We start from the raw sequence: 19,841 nt of genomic DNA on the forward strand, positions 1-19,841 counted from the left end.
GAGAGAGAGAGAGAGAGAGAGAGAGAGAGAGAGAGAGAGAGAGAGAGAGAGAGAGAGAGAGAGAGAGAGAGAGAGAGAGAAGGAAAAGGGAAAGGGAAAGGGAATGGGAACCGGGAAAAGGGATGAGGCGGCGAAGGAAAAGGACGGGCGGGTTGGAGGTGGTGGCGAAAGAGGGTGAGAGAATGTAAAGAGGGCAAAGGTAAGGGGATAAGAGAAGGCGCGGGAGGGGGTGGAGAAAGGAGTGTAGGGGGGAGGTGGTGGTGAAGCAGGCAGGCATTTCCGACGGCAAAGCGCGCGGATTGTGAGCCAGTCGGCGAGCAGGGTGAGCGGGGAGGAGGAATCGCGTACAAGGAAGAAAAAAGGGAGCCGTCAAGCTGTCGCTCGCGTTCCGTAAACACGGAAGTCTGAAGTGCTCGGGCTTTGAACACCGACGACTACCGAACGACGCCGACGACGCCGACGACGCCGACGACGACGACGACGACGACGACGATCGTAATTACCGTCGTAGGTGGGACCGTTGCTCGGAAAAACGTGTCGTTTACGTATCAACATTGCACCCAACCCCTTCCCCTCCCCACCCTGCCCACCGCGCCTTATGTCGCCCGCTTCTTCATCCGACGTCCCACCACTTTCGATTCGTACCATCTCCCGCGAACCCCTCGCAACCCCTGCATCCAAGCGTCCCGTCGAAGATCTCGATGACCTTCCGTGAGTGTCCCGTCTTCGGGGGTGTATTCACACGAAACGGATCGGTGGGATCGGGGACCAGAACCACGGTGGAGGAGCGAGCTTCTGCGAAGGTTCTGTTTAGGCGGGAAGGGTCGTTTTACGGAGATAGGTACGCTAAATTTGTTTGGGGAGGTGGATGGATGGGTTTCACGTGGAATCCATCGATTTTTTCGGTGGTAGCTCTGGTCCACGAGGAACGGGACTGTGGAGATTCTGTTTAAGAAGGGGTCGTTTTATGGAGGTAGGTGCACCGAGTTTGTCCAGGTACGATCAATGGTTTCCCGTGGAATTTGTAAACACTCCAGTTTGTAAAGAAATTCTGAACGATGCAGTTTCTAAAGAAATTGTCTAAATATTATTACAGGAGGAAGGAAGAAACTTTTTCCAACACATAAACATTGTTTTATCATACCGAACTCGGGGTAAAACACCTCGTATTCAAATTACAAGAGATACGTGAAATATAGAAACTAAATGAAATATACAATTAAAATAAATGTTATAGAAAAAAATTTTGCTCCAAGAAACATTAAAGTAATTAAATTGCTTATAAAAATAATTCTTAAATACTCAGCTATAAAAATCAATGCAAATTCATTCCTATAATACTCGGTATTAAATCAAGAAACCAATTCAGATTCTCCTTTAACTGAATCAAATGGAGTACGATTCAATTCAATTAATATTCTTACTAAACCTTTATGAGGCAGAACTCACTGGTTATTTTTTCCACTTTTTTTTTTGTGGATCAGCGTAAAAACTTAAAACTATGAAATTCCTGCACCTTCCTTGTTGGTGACAATGAGTACCAGTGACCTATAAAGGGTTAATCGAATGCCCTGAGAGCTAACAATACCTTATAGTAATATTAACAACAAATTTCTGGGCATATTACTAACACAGCTTGACAAAAATTGAAACTCTAGATTCCAAGTCTCGTTTCACTTGTAAGAAAAATGTACCCCTAAATACGCCTGAAGTAGCCTGATGGAGAACTTATAAAGGATCGACACGTTTCAATCGCCACCAACCATCGAATCTCAATGCAATCCCACAACAAACCAACTGAACAACTTGTATACCGATTTTTGAGTAAATACAGGACCAACTCTCATTTATGGAGGCTCCATAGAAGTCTCCATTGAATCCCGTTGAAAACAGCCGTCGTTTAAGGTAGTAAATAACGTAATGACCCTCGTTTCCGCAAATCGTGGAAAAAAAAGAATGAAGCGACGAGTATCGTCTGTAATTCCGTTAATGGATCGTAACAGCGAAATTTGTCCTAGAATCGTCAAAGAACGGCCCGCGGTGCGCCGTCTCGCATTCAAATATCACTGGAGGATCGCTCTTCTCAACGTTTCCCTTTGCGTTCACGTCAATTGACCCCGCGTCTATTAATACTTGCGTCGCATTAAAACGACTCGGTTTCTGCCAATAACCATCCCCTGTCCACCCTCCACCCCCTCCTCCGATCTTCTAATTACTCATCGAGCGACGGTTTTCGCGAGCCTAGAGCTCGTCCACGTTGTTCCATTGGTCGTTCGCTTGATCACTCGTTCGTACGTCGTTCACCAGAGATATCGAGAGATTTTGACAAATGGAGAGAGAGTTGAGACGTGGTCGATGCCAGAGGGCTTTTTGCAACGATCTGAAGGAACCGATTATTTTAGAGATTTGATGATTGATTGAATTGGACTTTTCAGGACATTCCTTGGATCTCGTTTTATTTTAGTCTGCTTAGAAAAAAAAACTCTCTGAGAAATGATCTACAAGATCCAAGAATTATTTATTAGTTCAGAGACTCGTTGTAAAGATTGATAAAATTGGCCTTTTCAGGACATTCCTTGGATCTCGTTTTATTTTAATCTGCTTGGATATTTTGCAAAATATTAACACGACTAGAACTAAAAAAAGATCTCTGGGTGAGTCAATCTCATCAATAACATCGAGGATTCAACAGAGGATTCAGTTGTTCCCCTGAACTGTGACTTGACGCGTCTGACCATTGCTTGCCCATTCTACTTAAATTTCCAAACTTTAACTACTGCATAAGACTATCCGTTTAGATGGGGTCTAGCTGGATAAAAAATTGAGAGATCGAGGAGAACTAAATCCTGCCACAACCACCATCGGCATTTACAAACCTCGATTCAAGTAGAAACAGTGAGCAATGGTCAGACATTAGTCAAATCACGTTCAATGGCGCGTCGTACCTCATGAATTTTCCGAATCCATTTTTCGCCAACGCGAAACATCGCGTGAAAAAAACATTGTGTTCCACGTTTTCGATTTGTCTTTATACGAGTTTATCGACTCCACTTATTAAACCATTACTTCTCCAATAAAAATCTGAAATCTCCGCAAAACCTAGCGTTAAATCGACTGACATCGATTTGGGGATCACCGTGCGATAAACAAAAACTGCGACAGCTGAACTAGGACGTTTCTAATCATTCCACTCGTTTCTTTTCCAGGTGAACGGGCAAGACGTATCGAACTCCAGCCACGAAGATGCGGTGCGTTGCTTTCAATCCGCCCAGGAGCCAATCATCGTCGAGGTCGTACGACGGCAACCGATGGGACAACGGATAACCTGGAAGGACCAGGAGAAGAACGAGATCGAGGAAAGGACGAACGACGTGAGCAAGAAGGATCACAAGGTCGTAGCGTGTCGTACCTTGGTGTCGACAGCTGTGCAGACCGACTGGGGAGGCCTCCTCGAGGAGGAGGAACTGATGCCAGAGCCCCTAGGCGTCGACGAGCAGGCGAACGACAGCTTCGAGGACTTCCTCGCGCACGACATCGACTTCGAGGTATTCGTTTCTCTCTGATCTCGCAATTTTAAATCCAAACGATCGAGGTTAGGCACCAACAACTATTTTAACTGCACCTTCTCGCGTACTTCTCGCTCTTTTTGTCTCTATAGTCGAGAAACGCGTTTGGGAGTTTTCAGGGTGTCCTTGAAAGTATTGCACTGTAGTATTAATTAATTGCACACATTCAAGAAGTAAATTGTTAAGAAGTAAATGTTTTTAAATTATAGAGCATGAAGCTCAAATATTTTCCCAGGCCTGTTGTGACTTTCGAGTCCACTTCTATGAAGTTCGTTTTTAATTGCTGGATGGCATCACAAGCTTGTTAGAAACAACTCTATAAGATGATATAAGACTAATATGGACTCCTAGATTTTAAAAACTTTTGAGAAATTCCGTAAGTAAAGGGTTAAGTTTTGTTGTTATTCAATCGGTGGAGATGCTCCGAGATTTCAGTATTTTACTGTGGCATCGATGGTCTCTTTTTATTAGTAATTTAGAGAGTATTGTAGGCTTTATTCTCGGATTATTTTAAGTGCTTCATACTCAAAGAACAAGGAGTCTACGATTCGTATTCTTACTACTACAATATTCATTCGAATTTGTATCACAAAGGGAATTTTAAACAAAAATGTACATCATTCCATCCCTTTTCTCAACTTTTCGTTTTATGGAGACAATCGATTTGTACAATGAAGGGCTCAATTGATCTCAACGTTTGTAAATGCACAGCTTTCCAAACACCTGTGGTTCATCTATAGAAGTTCCATGGGTCATCACGCCCGAAAATTGTCTTCCATCGCAACCATCGATCAATCTTAAGGTCTTGTAACGCGCGGTATTTTGGGGAGAAAGTCTAAAAACTTTGATAAAAGAGGAATCCAAGGATGGGGAGGAGGCGTAACGAGGAAAACGGGATTTTTGCAGGAGGTGACGCTACGGAAAAGTGGAAGCGCCGAGAAACTGGGTCTCATGGTCTGCTACAGCTCTGGCTCGGGCAGCGAGGACGCCGACACGGAAGTTTATATCTCGGAAATAGTTCCTGAAAGTCTCGCGGCGCGCGACGGCCGCCTGCGGGAAGGCGACCAAATCTTAAGGGTAAGCGAGTTATCACCTCCTACGTGCCGTGGCCAGACAGGCGAAATTTAGATAAGGAACCGAGCTGAAACCTTTCCTTAAAATGGTATTAACTGCGACGTCGATTATCGGCGCGGTAGAACCTCCGTGGCTGCGGAAAAATGGGGGTTTAACGTTGACGTCGCTGAACCTTTATGAGGCCTGGAAAGAGTATCGACCATGAAGTCGATTATCGATGGGATATTGGCTACATAGATACAGGAATATTGGGTTTAACGTTGACAGTGAACCTTTGATGAAACTTACCCTTAACAAAGTACTAAGCACGAAGTCATTTATAGGTGCAGTATAGTTTTTCTTTTTTATTTTTTTTTTGGAGATCCAACGTGAATTGTTATGTAGCAGTTTTTGTGGCTTTATTGAATTCTTCATAGCTTCCATTAATTAACGCTTTATGTACCTGCAAGCTATATTGTAGGTTTTTTAATTCCAGGATAAATTTGCAGGAATTAATTAACTATATTGTTGGTCATATATTTACAGTGCTTAATTTAAGGAAATAGATAAATCTTTTGTCGTACAAAATATACAGAAATTAATATACGGAAATTAGCCTGGATTAGTATACGAGGTGAGGCACAAGTTAATATCTGAAAACACCGATCGGTGGGAAAAAAATTTCAATTTGAAATGTAATTACAGCTGAATATATGTAAAGGCACCGAACTTAATTGTACACCTAATATTCTATCAGAATGTAAGTCAAAAAGCATACCGTTCCATTTAAAAAAAAAAAAACAGAGATGATCTTCGTATCTCCTTGACGCCTCCATCTATCGAAAAACTAGTAACATAGGATGATCAGGCCCTCGAAACCAAATAATTTTGATCTAACGCATTTTTTCCTATCACCGATAACAGCCAAGTAATTCAGGTCTTGGGTACCTCACCCTGTACAGCAATATAGAAAATCCTTTTCTAATTTCCTTTTTAAATTAAACTGCTTCTAAAGAGAGTGGTAACATTGAGTCAGAATGGTATAAATAAAGTGTTAACGTTCGCCGTTTGCATCCCTGCGATTGTCTCAGGAACTTCAGTGTAAATATTCGGTACGGAACAAAAATTGTAGCCATTACTTTCCTCTTGGATTGACCGACTTTGCCTTTCTTGGACAAGTCTCCCTAGGTCAACACAGTTCCATAGAGTCGCGCTTCGAAAGAGGATTACAATAAAGCACCGAGGTTTTGTCCCCCGGTCACAATCGACGCTAAAATTTCAGTTCGCCTAGCTTTTCAGAAGCTCGGAAAGCTTCTTAACGCAGTCTACAAGGCGCAACTTTTTAAAGAAAGAATTTCTCGGCACTCATCTTGTTATTTTTACTTTATTCAGACGTTAGATGTTTCTGGGAGCGAAGCTCTTCGCTCGTTATTCCACAGAGATTTATTCTCGTGGCAATCTCTTCGTCGTTGACACTAAACATGCCACGAGTGGTCAAATGATCGTTTCCAAACTTTTCTGTACAGTTCTTGTACTCGATATAGCGATTATATAGAATTGCTTTACGTATTAAAACAATTGATATTAGGTTGTCCCGAAAGTTTCTTCCATTTCATTAATAAGTAATACATACACAATATTTTATGTCTAATGGTACATTATTGAATTGTGTACGATTCATTTTGCTCCATTACTGTTACAACATTAACATCTAAGAAATTTGGTTGTCTATTTATATAAACATTGCTACACAAAATAACTGAATGCGAGTCACGGAAGAAACTTTTGGGACAACCTAATACATTGATAGAGGAAAAGAAAAACATTGAATTAATTTAATGTTACACCTTACATCATATCGATTTATTTTTTTAATGTATTTCAATTCAATATCACATGAAATATTTATCCATTCAATTAAAAAAGGTGTATTTGAAACAAGTCATTCGACTATTCATGATAGAAATAGGTACAAGTGAAATGTCGTAGATTTTAGTGTTAAATATCTGCTACTGGGCAATTCTTTTCACCGTTAGTGTTTTCCTGTTACTGCAATTTTCGAACCGACTCTATCCCATCTTTCGCCGAGACTTTCCTGAAATGAAAAAGAAATTTTCTAAAAATAAATACGAGGACGAAGAAACTGATTATCGTTTCTCGTCAAAACAATTTCACCCATTGTTGTACCCGCGTAATACGATGCTAAGGGATCACCTCAAGCATTATCGAAACGTCGTTCGATTTCAGCTGGTGAATTGTCTTTTGTTACAAATCTTATTACAGAATGATATTCTATATTTGACGTGGCATTGTCGTCGCGTCGCAATTACTCAGACACAATGAATAGCATGAATATAAAACTCGAGCCTCTCGTGACTCGAGAAGGGGAGGAATATAACGCGATATCGATTGGGTGCTCGGATCCTACGCGTTATAGGTCAAGCAGAGAACTCTTGGACCTTATTACACATGGCTACTGCTGCGACGACTGAATCATTTATTATTCCACATCAAATTAAATTTCGATCTTTTAGAGATTACTGTCGAATTCAGTCGTCTTTCTTTGTACCAGATTGTAGTAGATTGTAGTATCAAATTGTACATGATAGCATAAGTCCTGGTAGGCTAACACATCCTTGTTTTTGCATATTTTATTCTGGGCTTCAATGAGATATAAATTACAATAATACGTATATGTTTTATTAAGTAAAAAAACACGATGAAATAGCTCTATATATGTAGATATTTACTTTTATTTAAATGTTATACATATGAAACAGTTCGAATTGTACACCAACACAAGAATAAAAATGTGTAGTTGCAGAACACGTAAAAAAAATGTCCTCTATAAATTTAAATATAAAGTTTGTTGTTCGGTATTTACTTATGCCCGTTTAATCGAAGTTAATTAACAAAAGTGCGTCGTCAATCGGACACAAAGGTGTTGACGCTTTCAGCATACATATAATTAGACTGCGGATCTTTATGCATTTATAGGAAATTACGAAACGGAAACAATATGCAAGAATATAAAAAAGATTGAAAGTAAAGTTCGTGTTATAATATCTGCAGAATAAAATAAATTCCTATTTAGGTTCAATTTTTGTAGGCATGTTCGCGAAGATTTTATTTTGCATAAAGATCCGTAGTCCACGTATAGTATATGGCAACTACATGTTTTTGTTTTTTGTATAATTTCAACTCAGGTAAATTACATGTTGGCAAAAAATTAGAAGAGTACATGGCTTAAAAAAATGTTAACTAACGTGATGGTTAAAAAGTTTGTTTATTCTCGAGAAAATCACCGCGGCACACCCAAGATCACCCGGCACAGCGTTTGCGGAGCTCTGCTGTACTTCATAGCAAATGACCATTATTGTTAGTTGACCCTTGTACCCAAACGAACGAAAACAATATTTCCACTTTCGTATACATTAACCAGACGCCAGCCAGATGATTCTGTACGTCGCGGCATCCCTGCTTTAAACCGTAAGAAATTTGTAAGTAGTAGGCGTCGTCGTCGTCGACGAATCGAACTGGTTGATTCGATTACGAGAAAGGACTAGGCGTTCCTGTTAGACGAGCTCGTCGCGTTTCCTCCTCGCGATTTCCTTCCGACCTGCTACCCTTCTAATCTCGTTAGACGGATTGTAATTACGGACAAAGTGGTCGACTTAAGGGAAATCGGATGGAAAAACGAGTGGCGGCTACGTCCCCGGGATTTCTTCCCTCGAACCGTCTGCCCGGGGATATCTTTTCGCGCCGCCTGAGAACTCCTTCCGCGCGGAGTCATCGTCTTTTCGAATCGGCGATTTTTCTCCAAGGGCACCGACAACAGTCGACCCCCATATACTCGTTCTTAAGGGGTTGTTCTGGTTTGACCGACTGAAAAACAGTCGATTTTCTAAAATTTTTTCTCGTCGAAACGATAAGGAATATTGAAACAAGACTCTTCTGTAATGTCAGGCAAGATTGGAACTATATATTTATATTTTTTTCATTGAAAATTGTTTCGCAATAAATATTAACCCTTTGCACTCGAGGCCTTTCCTTCTGCTACCTACCAGCAACACGAGATGCTTTCTCAGCATTCTATTGCCACGAATGCTAAGCTTAGATCGACTTCGACGATGTAGCCCAATTGTCATTTTATTGACACTTCGAGTTCCAAAGAAAGTAAATCTACAGAAACGTTATTGCTGGTAGATTTGCTGCGTGAAACCTAGCGGCGACCAAGACTCGCCTCTCGAGTGCAAAGGGTTAAATCAATTCAAGAACGGGTTACGTATCTGAAACAAATCGCACTTACGAATTTTTGAATAAAAGAATATTCTGTGGAAAATTAGTATTATCTATTCAATCAGAACACCCCTTTAAGTATCTTCTTCTTAATGAGGAAATATAAGTATCTTAATTATCTTCATCTCCATCTAAATGTCAGTTTAACAAGCAACTCTAATGGTAGAAAACAAATTTTTGAAAGTACGCAATTACTCTATTCACCAAAATGAATGTTTATTCGTCCCATCCTAAGGAATACGTGCTTACATACTAATCTTACTCCAGCCCTAAGGAAAACAAGATCCTTGAGGTTTCACGGTTTCCCACAAGACCACGGTACGCATCATATCACGAATCTCGACTTTATCTACATCAAATATTCCCTTAAAAAAAAGAAAAAAAAAAACACACGTGTCGACTATTCACAGCTAAGAATCATCCTAGTATACGCGGGACAGAAGGTGACGGGTACGTTTATCAGCTGCGCGAGATCGTTGCTTGAAAACACGTCTGAAATCCAGCACCGGGAACTCCAATGCGCGACTTTTGTTCGTTTCAGGTAAACGGGAGGGACGTGGCGAACAAAGAGCAGACGGAGAACCTGTTCGCCGAGACGAAGAGCGCGGTGACCATTCTCGTCAGTCGATGTCTCTATCAGGTAAATATATTCCCCTTCGAGCGTCCTTATCTTGGTCCGATGTGTACTAAAACGTTTCGTAAACTCTGTTCCAGGATGACGAGTTCGACGACAGGCGAACGTATCGTCAGGTGAGTCCTTGGTACTTCCAGCTGGATCGTGATTTAGTGCGTTGACTGTTGGAATGTTTTTCGAAGAGTTTCGACGGTGAACGACTACCAATACTCGTCATTTATTTTATTTTCCAAGTTACTTATTGCTTTGCTAATTACTTATTTAATATTTTCACAGTTGCAATGTTTTTCGAAAAATTTTAAATGATTACCAACACGTACTTGTTATTTATTTTGTCTTTAAGTATTCGATTCCCTCAATGAATACCTTATTGGTAAATGTGTGGTATCATTTACTCGTAGACAACATCAAGTGGTAGATCGTCGTGTACGAATTAGAACGACAGTCAGCGTGTTAAACTGCTCTCATTGTAACCGATTTAATGTCTGTCTTCCTGTATACGTTGCTCTTATTAATATCATTGTTAAATCTATATTTCGCACCCTCTTACGTCTATGGTTCCTCCGTTAAAAGGGTCGTACACTTCACGGTCGCTTACGGTTAACCCACCCCCTCTCCTTTCTTCTGCTCAACCTCTTACCTTGTCCTTTGTCTCGTCCCTGCCACCTCTGAACAATTACTCTGCTTGACGGATCTGAAAACAGAAAGAAAACGTCAACGATTCCAACAACTTTGCAGCCTGCTATCAGTTTTCTATCTTTAGCTTCTTCCCCGAACTCGCCCTTCTCGAAACATCTCCCTTTTTAATCGACCATCACGATCCATCTTGTCCAGGAATCGCCGTCGATGTCGCCAGAACACCTGCCCTCATACCAGAACAGCCTGATCGAACAGCTGATCCGGCAGCAGCAGCAGCAAACAGAAGAACGAACCAAAGAAACGGAAGACAACACTTCCACCCTTAAAGCGCCGCCTCCCATCCCCTCGCACACGTCCCAGCAACAGCAATCCTCTGGCGCGGTCTTCTCCACGACGTCTTCCTCGACCTGCTCCTCGCAAACCTCGCAGAAATCCGGTAGAAACGCCTCCTCGCCAGCGCATCACACGGAGGACCGAAAGCAATGGTTGCAGGACACCGTGAAGGACTGCTCGAAAAAGATGGAAGGTCTGTCCGTGCGTAGCCAACAAACGTCCACCGTCAAGCTGACGGAGGCGTACTCCAGCCACGTGTGGAGCGAGACGGAGCACATCTACGAGACCATACCCGAGTCCGACAGCGAGCCTATCTACTCATCCCCCTACGAGCATCAACATTGGAACCACGCCAATCACGGCACGACCACCACGACTACCACCGTGTCGACCATGACGAACGCTCAGAATCAGACCACCAGGTGGCATTCATCCTCGAAGAGCAACAGCTCGGGCGAGGAGAAGGACAGCTCGAGCGCGTACAACACCGGCGAATCGTGCAACAGCAACCCCCTGACGTTGAAGCTCCACCAGAGCGGAAAGGATCTCCATAGGAGCACGTTGGTCCTATGCCCTCCGAAGACCCCCACGACGGTGCAGCAGCAGCGGCTCAGCTGCACCTGTCCCGCATCCGGTAACAAACAGCAAACCAGAAACCAAACGACCAGAAGAAGTGGCTCCGGCTCCCACCATCACAAGGATCGCGATACGACGAACCTCACCATCACCGCTCTGCCCGCCGACACTATGTACACCAATATGGCCAATCTTCATCAAACGATGCTCCTGCAACAGCAGCTGTTCAAGCAGGCCCTCAGCCGTAGGAACCTCACCACCTCCACCACCACCACCATCGCGGCGCCCAGTCCGAAGGAAACCAGCACCGCGAAGAAGTCTAAGTCCCACGGGAACTTCCAGGCGCCGAATCTGACGCGTTATCAGTTCGTCGGCAGCCAGCAAGTGTGCACGTCTACGTCGTGGGCGCAACCCGAGGACAAGGGGAACGACGTGCAGATGAAGTGGAAGGTGATGAGGAGGGCGGATGGGAGTAGGTACATCGCTAGGAGAACGGTCAGGGATCGTATACTGCGGAACAGGGCGATCAAGATATCCGAGGAGCGGGCTGGGCATAGCACCGAGGACGACACCATGTCTGAAATAAAGGTAAGTTAACGCATTGACGTCATTCGCATTCACAGTCTCATAAATATATGTAACTTTCATGTCTATTGTAGGAATTTGTTTGAATTAAATAGTAGGTTTGATATGTCCAAATATATGTTTGTATAAATATGTTGATGTATATATAAATATATACATGTAGAAGCTTATTCATACACATATTTATAATCAAAAATTCATTTGGTAATATCAAAACTATTTAATTTAATCAAACTTCTTCAATAGACATAGAGGTTACGATTATTTATGGAATTGACTGTAAATACATACAATTATATACATACAGTGTTACATACAGTATACACAATCAGTCTCATAAATATTGGTACCCTCTATGTCTATAGAAGAAATTTGTGTAAATTAAATGATAGGTTTGATGTTTGTTACGGATGAAATGCTCCGCGTAACCTAGCTCGGTAGCTTAATCTTATCTCTACAGAAAAAGAAAGCCGTGTCATTTTTGCGTTTCAGATCGGCAGGTACTGGACGAAAGAGGAGCGCAAGAGGCAGCTGGAACGTGCTCGGGAGCGCAAACAAAGGCAGCAAGAGCTGATGTTGCAGCAGCAGCAACAGCAGCAGCTCCAATTGCAACAGACGAACGATCTGCTCGCTTGCGACCACGCGGACGAGAAGCTCGTAAAGAAACCATTGAACATCGTCGAGCTGAGCCACAAGAAGATGGCTCGCAAGAAGAACACATTGGACGATTTCACCACCGTCCAGGAGATGTTGGTCCATGGAAACAGAGTGGGTGGCGCGGGCGGACCTGGACCCGGCGGAAAGCTGATGGGTCTTCTTTCCGTCACTACGGTCTGAACGCGATCGTGGCGTGAAATTTACGCTGTTGCGCGGATTCTCGCGAAATGATCTCGTCGATATCCAATCGATCCTTTCCTAACTGTATACAGGGGTGGGCATATTCGAATGATTTTGTAATTAAAACGCATGTGAGACACTAAATGTACGTTTTCAGGTCTTAGGACAAGCGACGAACGACCTAACGCATTATATTCTGTGGTTGAAGATTAGCCTTTGTCTCGTATTTTGTATTCGATCTATGATTAGTAAAGAATACTTGATATACAGTTTCACCGATCGAATAAAACGTCCATCGTTTTAGGTTGCGTATATATGGTATTAGTGTAGAATTCACGCTTTAAATTATTTATTACGAACGAATAAATAAATTTTAAATAATGTCAATTATGTAGAAGTTTCTTAAATGCTTTAGTAATTGTTTAGAAATATTTAAGAAATTTGCTAATTGATTTACAATGTATATATTTGTGGATATACAAACTAATACCGTACATGCACGATCGCAATTTATTTGAATGCAAAATAAAGTAAACACGTACGAGTACTAAAGTATGAACAGAATACAAATGAGTAAGGTATTCGTCGTTCAAATACTTTCTGAGATACATGTTGCCCATCCCTATTTGTATGTCTACCAGCCTTACGATTACTATTTTGATCGGTACGTGTGTAGATGTGCGCGTAAAATAACCACTCGACATGCTCCTACTCGTCTTAACTGTTCCAAACGATTTATCTTATAATATTCGGGCTACGAAAACTCTGACTTGACGTTACGTTACGAGCTGAAGCGTAACGGAGTCGTCGAGGTTGATCTAGCGTGAAACGTCGCCAAGAACACTCACCCGAAATGGTTGTAAATATTTATTACATAACGATATGTATACATATGAATGTATGTAGATTATTTTACACGAACCGAAACATTTTCTGTGGACGAAGAATAGAACGAATACGTCTGTGTAGATATGTACAATAAATGTATCGATGTATAATCTGTGTATAAACGAAGATCGTGACGCGAGAAAGACGACCGTAATTCTACGAATATTGGATAATGGACGATCGATCCTTAAAAAACAATTCGATTATCCACGAAACATTTCAGAGTTGTACCGAACACGGACCAACTGTATCGACCGCTTTGTCCAGCAACAAACTATTAAGTGTCTCTCCTGTTAAGTATTTATAAAATAGTAATCGCAACGAAGAACATGTCTACCGGAGAATCGCGTCAGAGATTCGAGATGGAACAAAAAGCGTATGAAGAATCGCATATTTTATTACGAAAATCAAAAATTTCATCATCAATATATCTATTTATTCATGACATAAACGACGTATTGATATTTAAACTGCTCAGAATCTTCCGTTCCGGGATATTCAGGTGCTGAACGTACGCTGGGAAACAGTGATGGGTCGAAAAGTTCAGCAAGAAATCTCGTAGATATTGGCTGAGATTCAAATGGTAAATGGAATCTTGTAACAACTCTGGATCGTCCTCGTCTTCCTCTGCTTCGTTCGCAGCTTTCTCCAATACTAATTGACAATATTAAAGTTCATCGTGTTATGTCACTATTGCTTCTATATATAGTGTGAATTACAGATCGATTAAACGACGCTCAACGCCCATACTCACGCAACATGGTTTCGTAGCCCGGATCTAGGAATGCGTTCTCATCGTCATCTTCCTCGTCGTCGTCGGATTCCTGCGCATTAAACGTAATTTACTTTTCTGCTTTACCCCCTGCTGATTGTTAAATAAATATTAGATCGTTACTAACATCCGTGTCCTGATTCGCAGCAACCGCTTCGATGTCGTTCGCTAGCTCGTTAATGATCAATTTGAATATTTTGGCTAGAACCGGTATCGTGGTCCACTGATAAGGCTGTGATTCGGCTTTGCTCCTAGTCCTCACGCCTTCGTTTCCTGCGTATAGTTTCGAATTTTAATAGCTCGCTGATTCTTGGAATAAATATTTTCTCGATATCTATCTATATATATATATATATATATGTCTATAAAATATCCTTTCTAACCAGACTATCCCCTTAACGCGGACATAACCCCTACATCGATATATTTCACGATAATAATGAAACTCTACTAGCATAATCCCCGATGAATGTAACGATGAATGTAATTCGTGAAGCACGCGAACCTGAAAATATCTCGTCTCCCTTAACGGTGATTTCGTTTAGTCTACTGTCGCCGTGAGTGACGCCATACTCCAATATTTTGCAAAGCGCGACAGTCGCCACCTTGCGATCGTATCTGCCGAAGAACAGATGCTGCCTGCTGACCCATTCGCTGAGAACGAACGCGAGAGCGCTCTGTCCCGTGGGTCCAGGCACCGTCGACAAAAAGTTTAGGACAGCGTCGAACTCCGTGTTTATCAAATGAGCGTAAATCATGAGCAAACTCTGCACCACGGTCAACGTTTCAGCTCGTTGCATTTTACTCAGCACGGCCTTCAGCAACAGATCTAGATTCTCGCCCAAAGTGTTACCCGCTCTCCTGATCAAGGTTGTCACCAATCGACCAACAAAAGTAGCGGTAAACTCGCTCGACTACAAAATCGAACACGTTAGAGATTTGTTTAACCTCCTATCGCATGCATTTTATTTTTGAAAGAATTAATTATTTATATTGTTAAGACGCAATGGAGGCTTCACCTGTGGATTCAGTAGTTGAGCGATTATCTGCAGTATGTACTGCAAACCCGTTTGGCCGTCGTTGTCTCGGTGAATGGTGACTTGACGAGCCGCGACGGACAAGTACGTGCGTATCACTTCGCCACCGCTCTGCAGCGTCTCGTTGTCCTCTGAATTGAGAATACAATGACATGCCGCAGGAAAAGCAGTTTCGACCAAAGCGCTACTCAATGGTCTCGGTGAATATTGCACCAGGACTTGTAAGACGTCCAAGGCTACGTCTCGACATCGCTCTGATAACAAACGAAGAATTATAAATACGGCTCAAACCAATGCAATGAAGTCAATTCTGCAAGTCCATCCTTATTACCATCCTTCGATTTGTCCATAGGTGGTATCGCCATCATGCTTGTCAGCGTTGGTATGAGACGAGTCTGCAACGGTCCTATGCAATCGGGATTTTGAGTCAGACTCTTGAATATGTCTTGACACAGTGTCAATATCATTGGATCGCTAAAGAATTTCAAGAACACTGCTATAGTTAAGGGGCATATTTTACTTTCCACTGAAGCAGTGAATGCTTTATCCAACTGCAAAGATAATGGAGTAAAATATAGAAAAGGATGTAGTAAAACGCACGAAAAATTGTACGAGGTCGATATTACCGTAATCAACTCTTGAAGAGTTTCCATGACCAACGTCAGAACCTCCGTGGACGGTTGATTAGCTAGATTGAAAAGTCCTTGAAATATGTTTGGCAAATGGGATCGTATGATGTTGGCAATTGTGCTGTTTGTTTCCGTAGTTGACGCTCTGCTAAACCAATAAATAGCTTTCACCGCGCTAATACGGATGCAAGCGGGCTGATTTTCTTGTAGGCCGTTAACAGTTGCTTCCAGAAACCGTGAACTCATTTCTGGTGGCATTATCTCTGCATACTTTCCACCGACGCATAAACAACGACCAAGAAGTAACGGGGGTGCCTCTAAGGTTGGCATGAATTAAAATAAGGATCGAATGGTATATCAGGTGAACCACTTAACTTGTTCATCCATATTAATTTCGTTGTTCCTGGATTGATTAACATTTTTTGTCATGATACGAAAGGTCCAGAAATAATAGGATGGGTAAGTTATAGCGTCATTCACCTTATACGTATAGAGCAATAGAGAGAACAAACTTTCTTTTGAAGTGTCAATATACCTGAATCATTTAAAGTAGCTAAAACAACTGTATCTAAAAATCCAATAATATCGAACTGAAGTATGCCAGCCTTATGCCTCTCTACAACAGCGTCCTTTATTTTACTTAAGGCCAAAATGGAAGATTCGCATAGTTTCCACCATGTCTCGTTCTTACTACCATCGTTTGCGCTTTGCAATCTACTCGTTGCTTCGATGTGACGCGTGACCACCTCGCAAAGAGCATTTACTGCCTTTTCTTCGGAATAATTAACAAGCGCCTGTGTACAAAATTAAGATAAAACAATCTACTTCTCTAATAGAAATTCGTGTCTAGTTATAGATATAATTACCGTTAAGAGTTCTTGCGCGGAAATACGGACGTTGTAAGCGAACGCGTCCTCTTCTTCGACGAATTGGTTGGGACTCGTCGTCCACAATTCGATCTGATCTTCAGTTATTTGCATAAATATTATTAGATAATACATCACTTCTTGCAACAAGTTATCTAAGAGGTTCGAGAATCTTTTACGATCCACTATAGAGTGAACGAATTCGAATATCGCGATGATCAGATTGTTGAAATTAATTATTTCGCCTAGAAGAGAGTAAGAACGTATTGTATTATCGATGTATGGAGATGAAATTATTCCAAATTCGAGACTCACCATCCGAATCGACTTCTTTGTCATTTTCTTCTCTGTCACCATTCACAGTTCCTTCTTGATACATTTTTGCGCTTTGCGTTAAAGTTTCCCAAACAGGTGGCAACATTTGCGGTAAGAAATTTGAAACGTACTTGGGCAACTTAGTAACAAGGCAATTTATAGCTTTGATAACGTCAGTTTTAAGTCCGCTATCACTAGTTGGACCATCAGGCATTCTTAAACATTGAACAAACTTTTCGCAGAACATGGGAATAACTGGTTGCAGGTATTGCTCTGTGAATCCTTTCTGATACACGCCTGTAGCAGCGACCAGTGTCGTAATTGTTGTAAATATTTCAACAGCGCGACCTCGAGTTCTAATAGAATATTGCTAAAACATAAATAAATGGTAATTATACATTAATAATAATTATTATAACGAAGAAAGTTACTAAAAAATAGCACTTACATTTTCGCTTTGAAATATTCTGTACATTTCTTGTAAAATGACTGGACCCACATTAGGCAATTGATTATCGGTAAGATCAGACGTGAATTCTGTTAAAACTCTCATTGCTCCATGCACAGCATATTCGCTTTCTCCGCTTAAACAACTAACAAGTATATCAAACAAACCCGGCCAATTTTCTGGCCAATCCCAATGAGCAATGGCTGATATCGCGTAAGCCACAGCTGTGCGTACCTGAAATAGAAAGAACACTTACTGTAAATGAAAATGACCTAAAAAGTGACATTGGTTAATGTTTGCGTTAGAGAAAATCTCATCAGTTGTTTTACTTGATCTAATCAATTTATTACAAGTATATACTATTTTGGACTGTAAAACCCTAAATTATAATTCCTGTTCAAATCAAATATACTGAGAATGACTCCAATCCTAGAATCGAAATTGTTACACATTCACAATAAAATAATTAAATTGATTAAAACAACAAGAATTTTTACAAATTTTTTAATTACCTTACTAATAGGTTCTCGAAGGCCTAGAGGCAGTAATTCTTTGATTTTTTCTTTTGTGGCATGCTTTATTTCAGGTGGGCGAAATTTTTCAGCCACGGAAGACCAATGTGTTTCAACATACTGCTTTAATAGTACAGAAGCCAATTGTCTTATAGGTAAATGTCCATGGGGATTTACCACAAATTCTGTTAAATGTATACCAAATTCCTCTGTAACTTCTAATGCTTGGATTCTTTGCTCTGCTGCCTGACGAGTCTCTCGATGTGGAGACAGAATTCCAGTTAATGTTTCGTACAAGGCTTCTTTTAGAGAGCCTTGCACATCTGATCCCATGGCACTCATTACAGTAATCTTTTGCTACTTTACTCTTTACTTGACCACATATCCCTAGTGACTGCTATTGGTGTATCTTTTAACATTACCCTTTCTTTTCTTTTTAAATATCTTCTCTGTAATATTTAATTAAATTAGTTAATAAACTAATTATTTTTCCTATTATCATCAATACAATGTATGTGTCTTTGTAATTAAAATGACAAATCTATATCAAAGAAACCACGACAAATCGGAGTGAAAAAATTCGAACATTAAAAAACGTTAGCGGTCGCGTAATTAAAATCGTTATAACCAATAGTTTTAATAATTTAATAATTATATAAGTTTCCGTATAATACGAAATAGAAAACGAATACTGTCAGACTTATTGCTATTTTAATTTACATACGTTACAACTCGGTTGAGCCGGCTTGATGAAATGACGAAGTAGGTTAGTACAACGTGTCAAAAAGAATCGAATACTATTTCTTTCCAAACATTATTAAATACGCTTAATTATATGATGACATTAGAATTAAACTATCTTCAATAAATTGTATTTGCTATTGATGGTTTTCAATTATTAACTACTTCAAACCTTGAACCTCAAAACCGTATTATGGACACCCACTGAACTATGTAGTAATGAGGTGGACCTTAGTGTATCGTTATATTCAATAAACTATATATATCAACTATATAGTTCAGTGGGTTTGGAACAGTGGCGCCATCGGTGGGAAAATGCCTAAGCTTGTAGTGAACATAGTTTCCACCGTTTATATAAGATAGCGCCACTGAAAAACATCATTTTTTTTAATTAGTTTTTATTTTGCATAAATGCATAATTAATACGATTCTTTGCTTTATAATACTACAGTATATTAGTTTTGATGTCATATTCAGTTATTGTTATGGATATTTATTTAATACAGTCTTAGTGATCGATCCTGTATTTAGTGGCGCCATCTACCAGCAACAGTGGGAACTATTTCCACTACAAACTTGGTCGTTTTACCACCGTCGGCGCCACTAAAACACATCTTTTTTTCAATTAGTTTTTATTTTACATAAATGGATAATTAATACGATTCTTTGCTTTATAACACTACAATGCATTAGTTGATATGTCAAATTTATCATTCTTATGAATAGTTATTTAATGCAGGAATAATTACCAACTATTTAGTTAGTAGCGCCATCAGTGAGGAAATGCCCAAGTTGGTAGCAAAAATAGTTCATACTGTTGATGCTAGATGGCGAATCGACATCTTTTTTTTAATTATTTGTTATCATGGTACGTATCAAATTCTTGCCCGAATTTTACTCCTGGTATGAGGAGAACATGATATGCGAAGAGGTGGCACGTTTGCGCCTACGAGCAGGCAACCGGCCCGACATATCTGTAAGTATAGGTTGAATTTTCCCCTTAATTCCCCTTCATTTCCTGGTATACTTCCCTTTAATTTCCCTTCATTTCCTTGCACACTTCTCTTTAATTTCCCTTCATTTCTGTGACATTTCATGGTACATTTCCCTA

General features: G+C 40.7%; 2 protein-coding genes across 4 annotated transcripts in view; one reads left to right on the plus strand and one right to left on the minus strand.

The window, feature by feature from the left end:
- The window catches only part of LOC128887852 (PDZ domain-containing protein 4), a 155,827-nt gene extending 142,193 nt beyond the window's left edge, over positions 1–13,634 (plus strand). For both annotated transcript variants that reach the window (XM_054144243.1, XM_054144244.1), the window contains 6 exons: positions 3,207–3,545; positions 4,473–4,643; positions 9,460–9,558; positions 9,633–9,668; positions 10,387–11,688; positions 12,178–13,634. In XM_054144243.1, coding sequence (XP_054000218.1) covers positions 3,207–3,545; positions 4,473–4,643; positions 9,460–9,558; positions 9,633–9,668; positions 10,387–11,688; positions 12,178–12,522 — 2,292 coding nt within the window. In that variant the 3' untranslated portion in view covers positions 12,523–13,634. The remainder of the gene's footprint in view (positions 1–3,206; positions 3,546–4,472; positions 4,644–9,459; positions 9,559–9,632; positions 9,669–10,386; positions 11,689–12,177) is intronic.
- A 153-nt stretch (positions 13,635–13,787) lies between these two features.
- LOC128887850 (importin-9) lies at positions 13,788–18,959 on the minus strand. 2 transcript variants are annotated; one of them, XM_054144239.1, is made up of 13 exons: positions 18,714–18,959; positions 17,990–18,438; positions 17,478–17,711; positions 17,030–17,399; positions 16,715–16,959; positions 16,384–16,642; positions 15,846–16,165; positions 15,551–15,770; positions 15,202–15,473; positions 14,688–15,096; positions 14,310–14,455; positions 14,165–14,234; positions 13,788–14,064 (listed from the first exon to the last, which is right to left on the minus strand). In XM_054144239.1, the coding sequence occupies exons 2-13, from the start codon at positions 18,329–18,331 to the stop codon at positions 13,850–13,852; spliced, it is 3,102 nt and encodes a 1,033-aa protein (XP_054000214.1). In that variant the 5' UTR covers positions 18,332–18,438; positions 18,714–18,959; the 3' UTR covers positions 13,788–13,849. The 2 variants fall into 2 exon arrangements, with proteins under 2 accessions (XP_054000214.1, XP_054000215.1); XM_054144240.1 differs by having other exon boundaries at positions 17,990–18,433; positions 18,710–18,959.
- Between the last annotated feature and the right edge of the window lie 882 nt (positions 18,960–19,841).

Source organism: Hylaeus anthracinus, unplaced genomic scaffold (assembly GCF_026225885.1).
Source record: "Hylaeus anthracinus isolate JK02 unplaced genomic scaffold, UHH_iyHylAnth1.0_haploid 11989, whole genome shotgun sequence".
NCBI lineage: Eukaryota > Metazoa > Arthropoda > Insecta > Hymenoptera > Colletidae > Hylaeus > Hylaeus anthracinus.

Coding starts and splice junctions, on each gene's coding strand:
- LOC128887850 (XM_054144239.1), bottom strand. CDS start 18,331: ATGAGTGCCATGGGATCAGATGTGCAAGGCTCTCTAAAAGAAGCCTTG. Junction 16,960..17,029: donor CAAAGAAGTCGATTCGGATG/GTGAGTCTCGAA, acceptor ACTCTCTTCTAG/GCGAAATAATTAATTTCAAC. Junction 15,771..15,845: donor CTCTTCAAGAGTTGATTACG/GTAATATCGACC, acceptor TTATCTTTGCAG/TTGGATAAAGCATTCACTGC.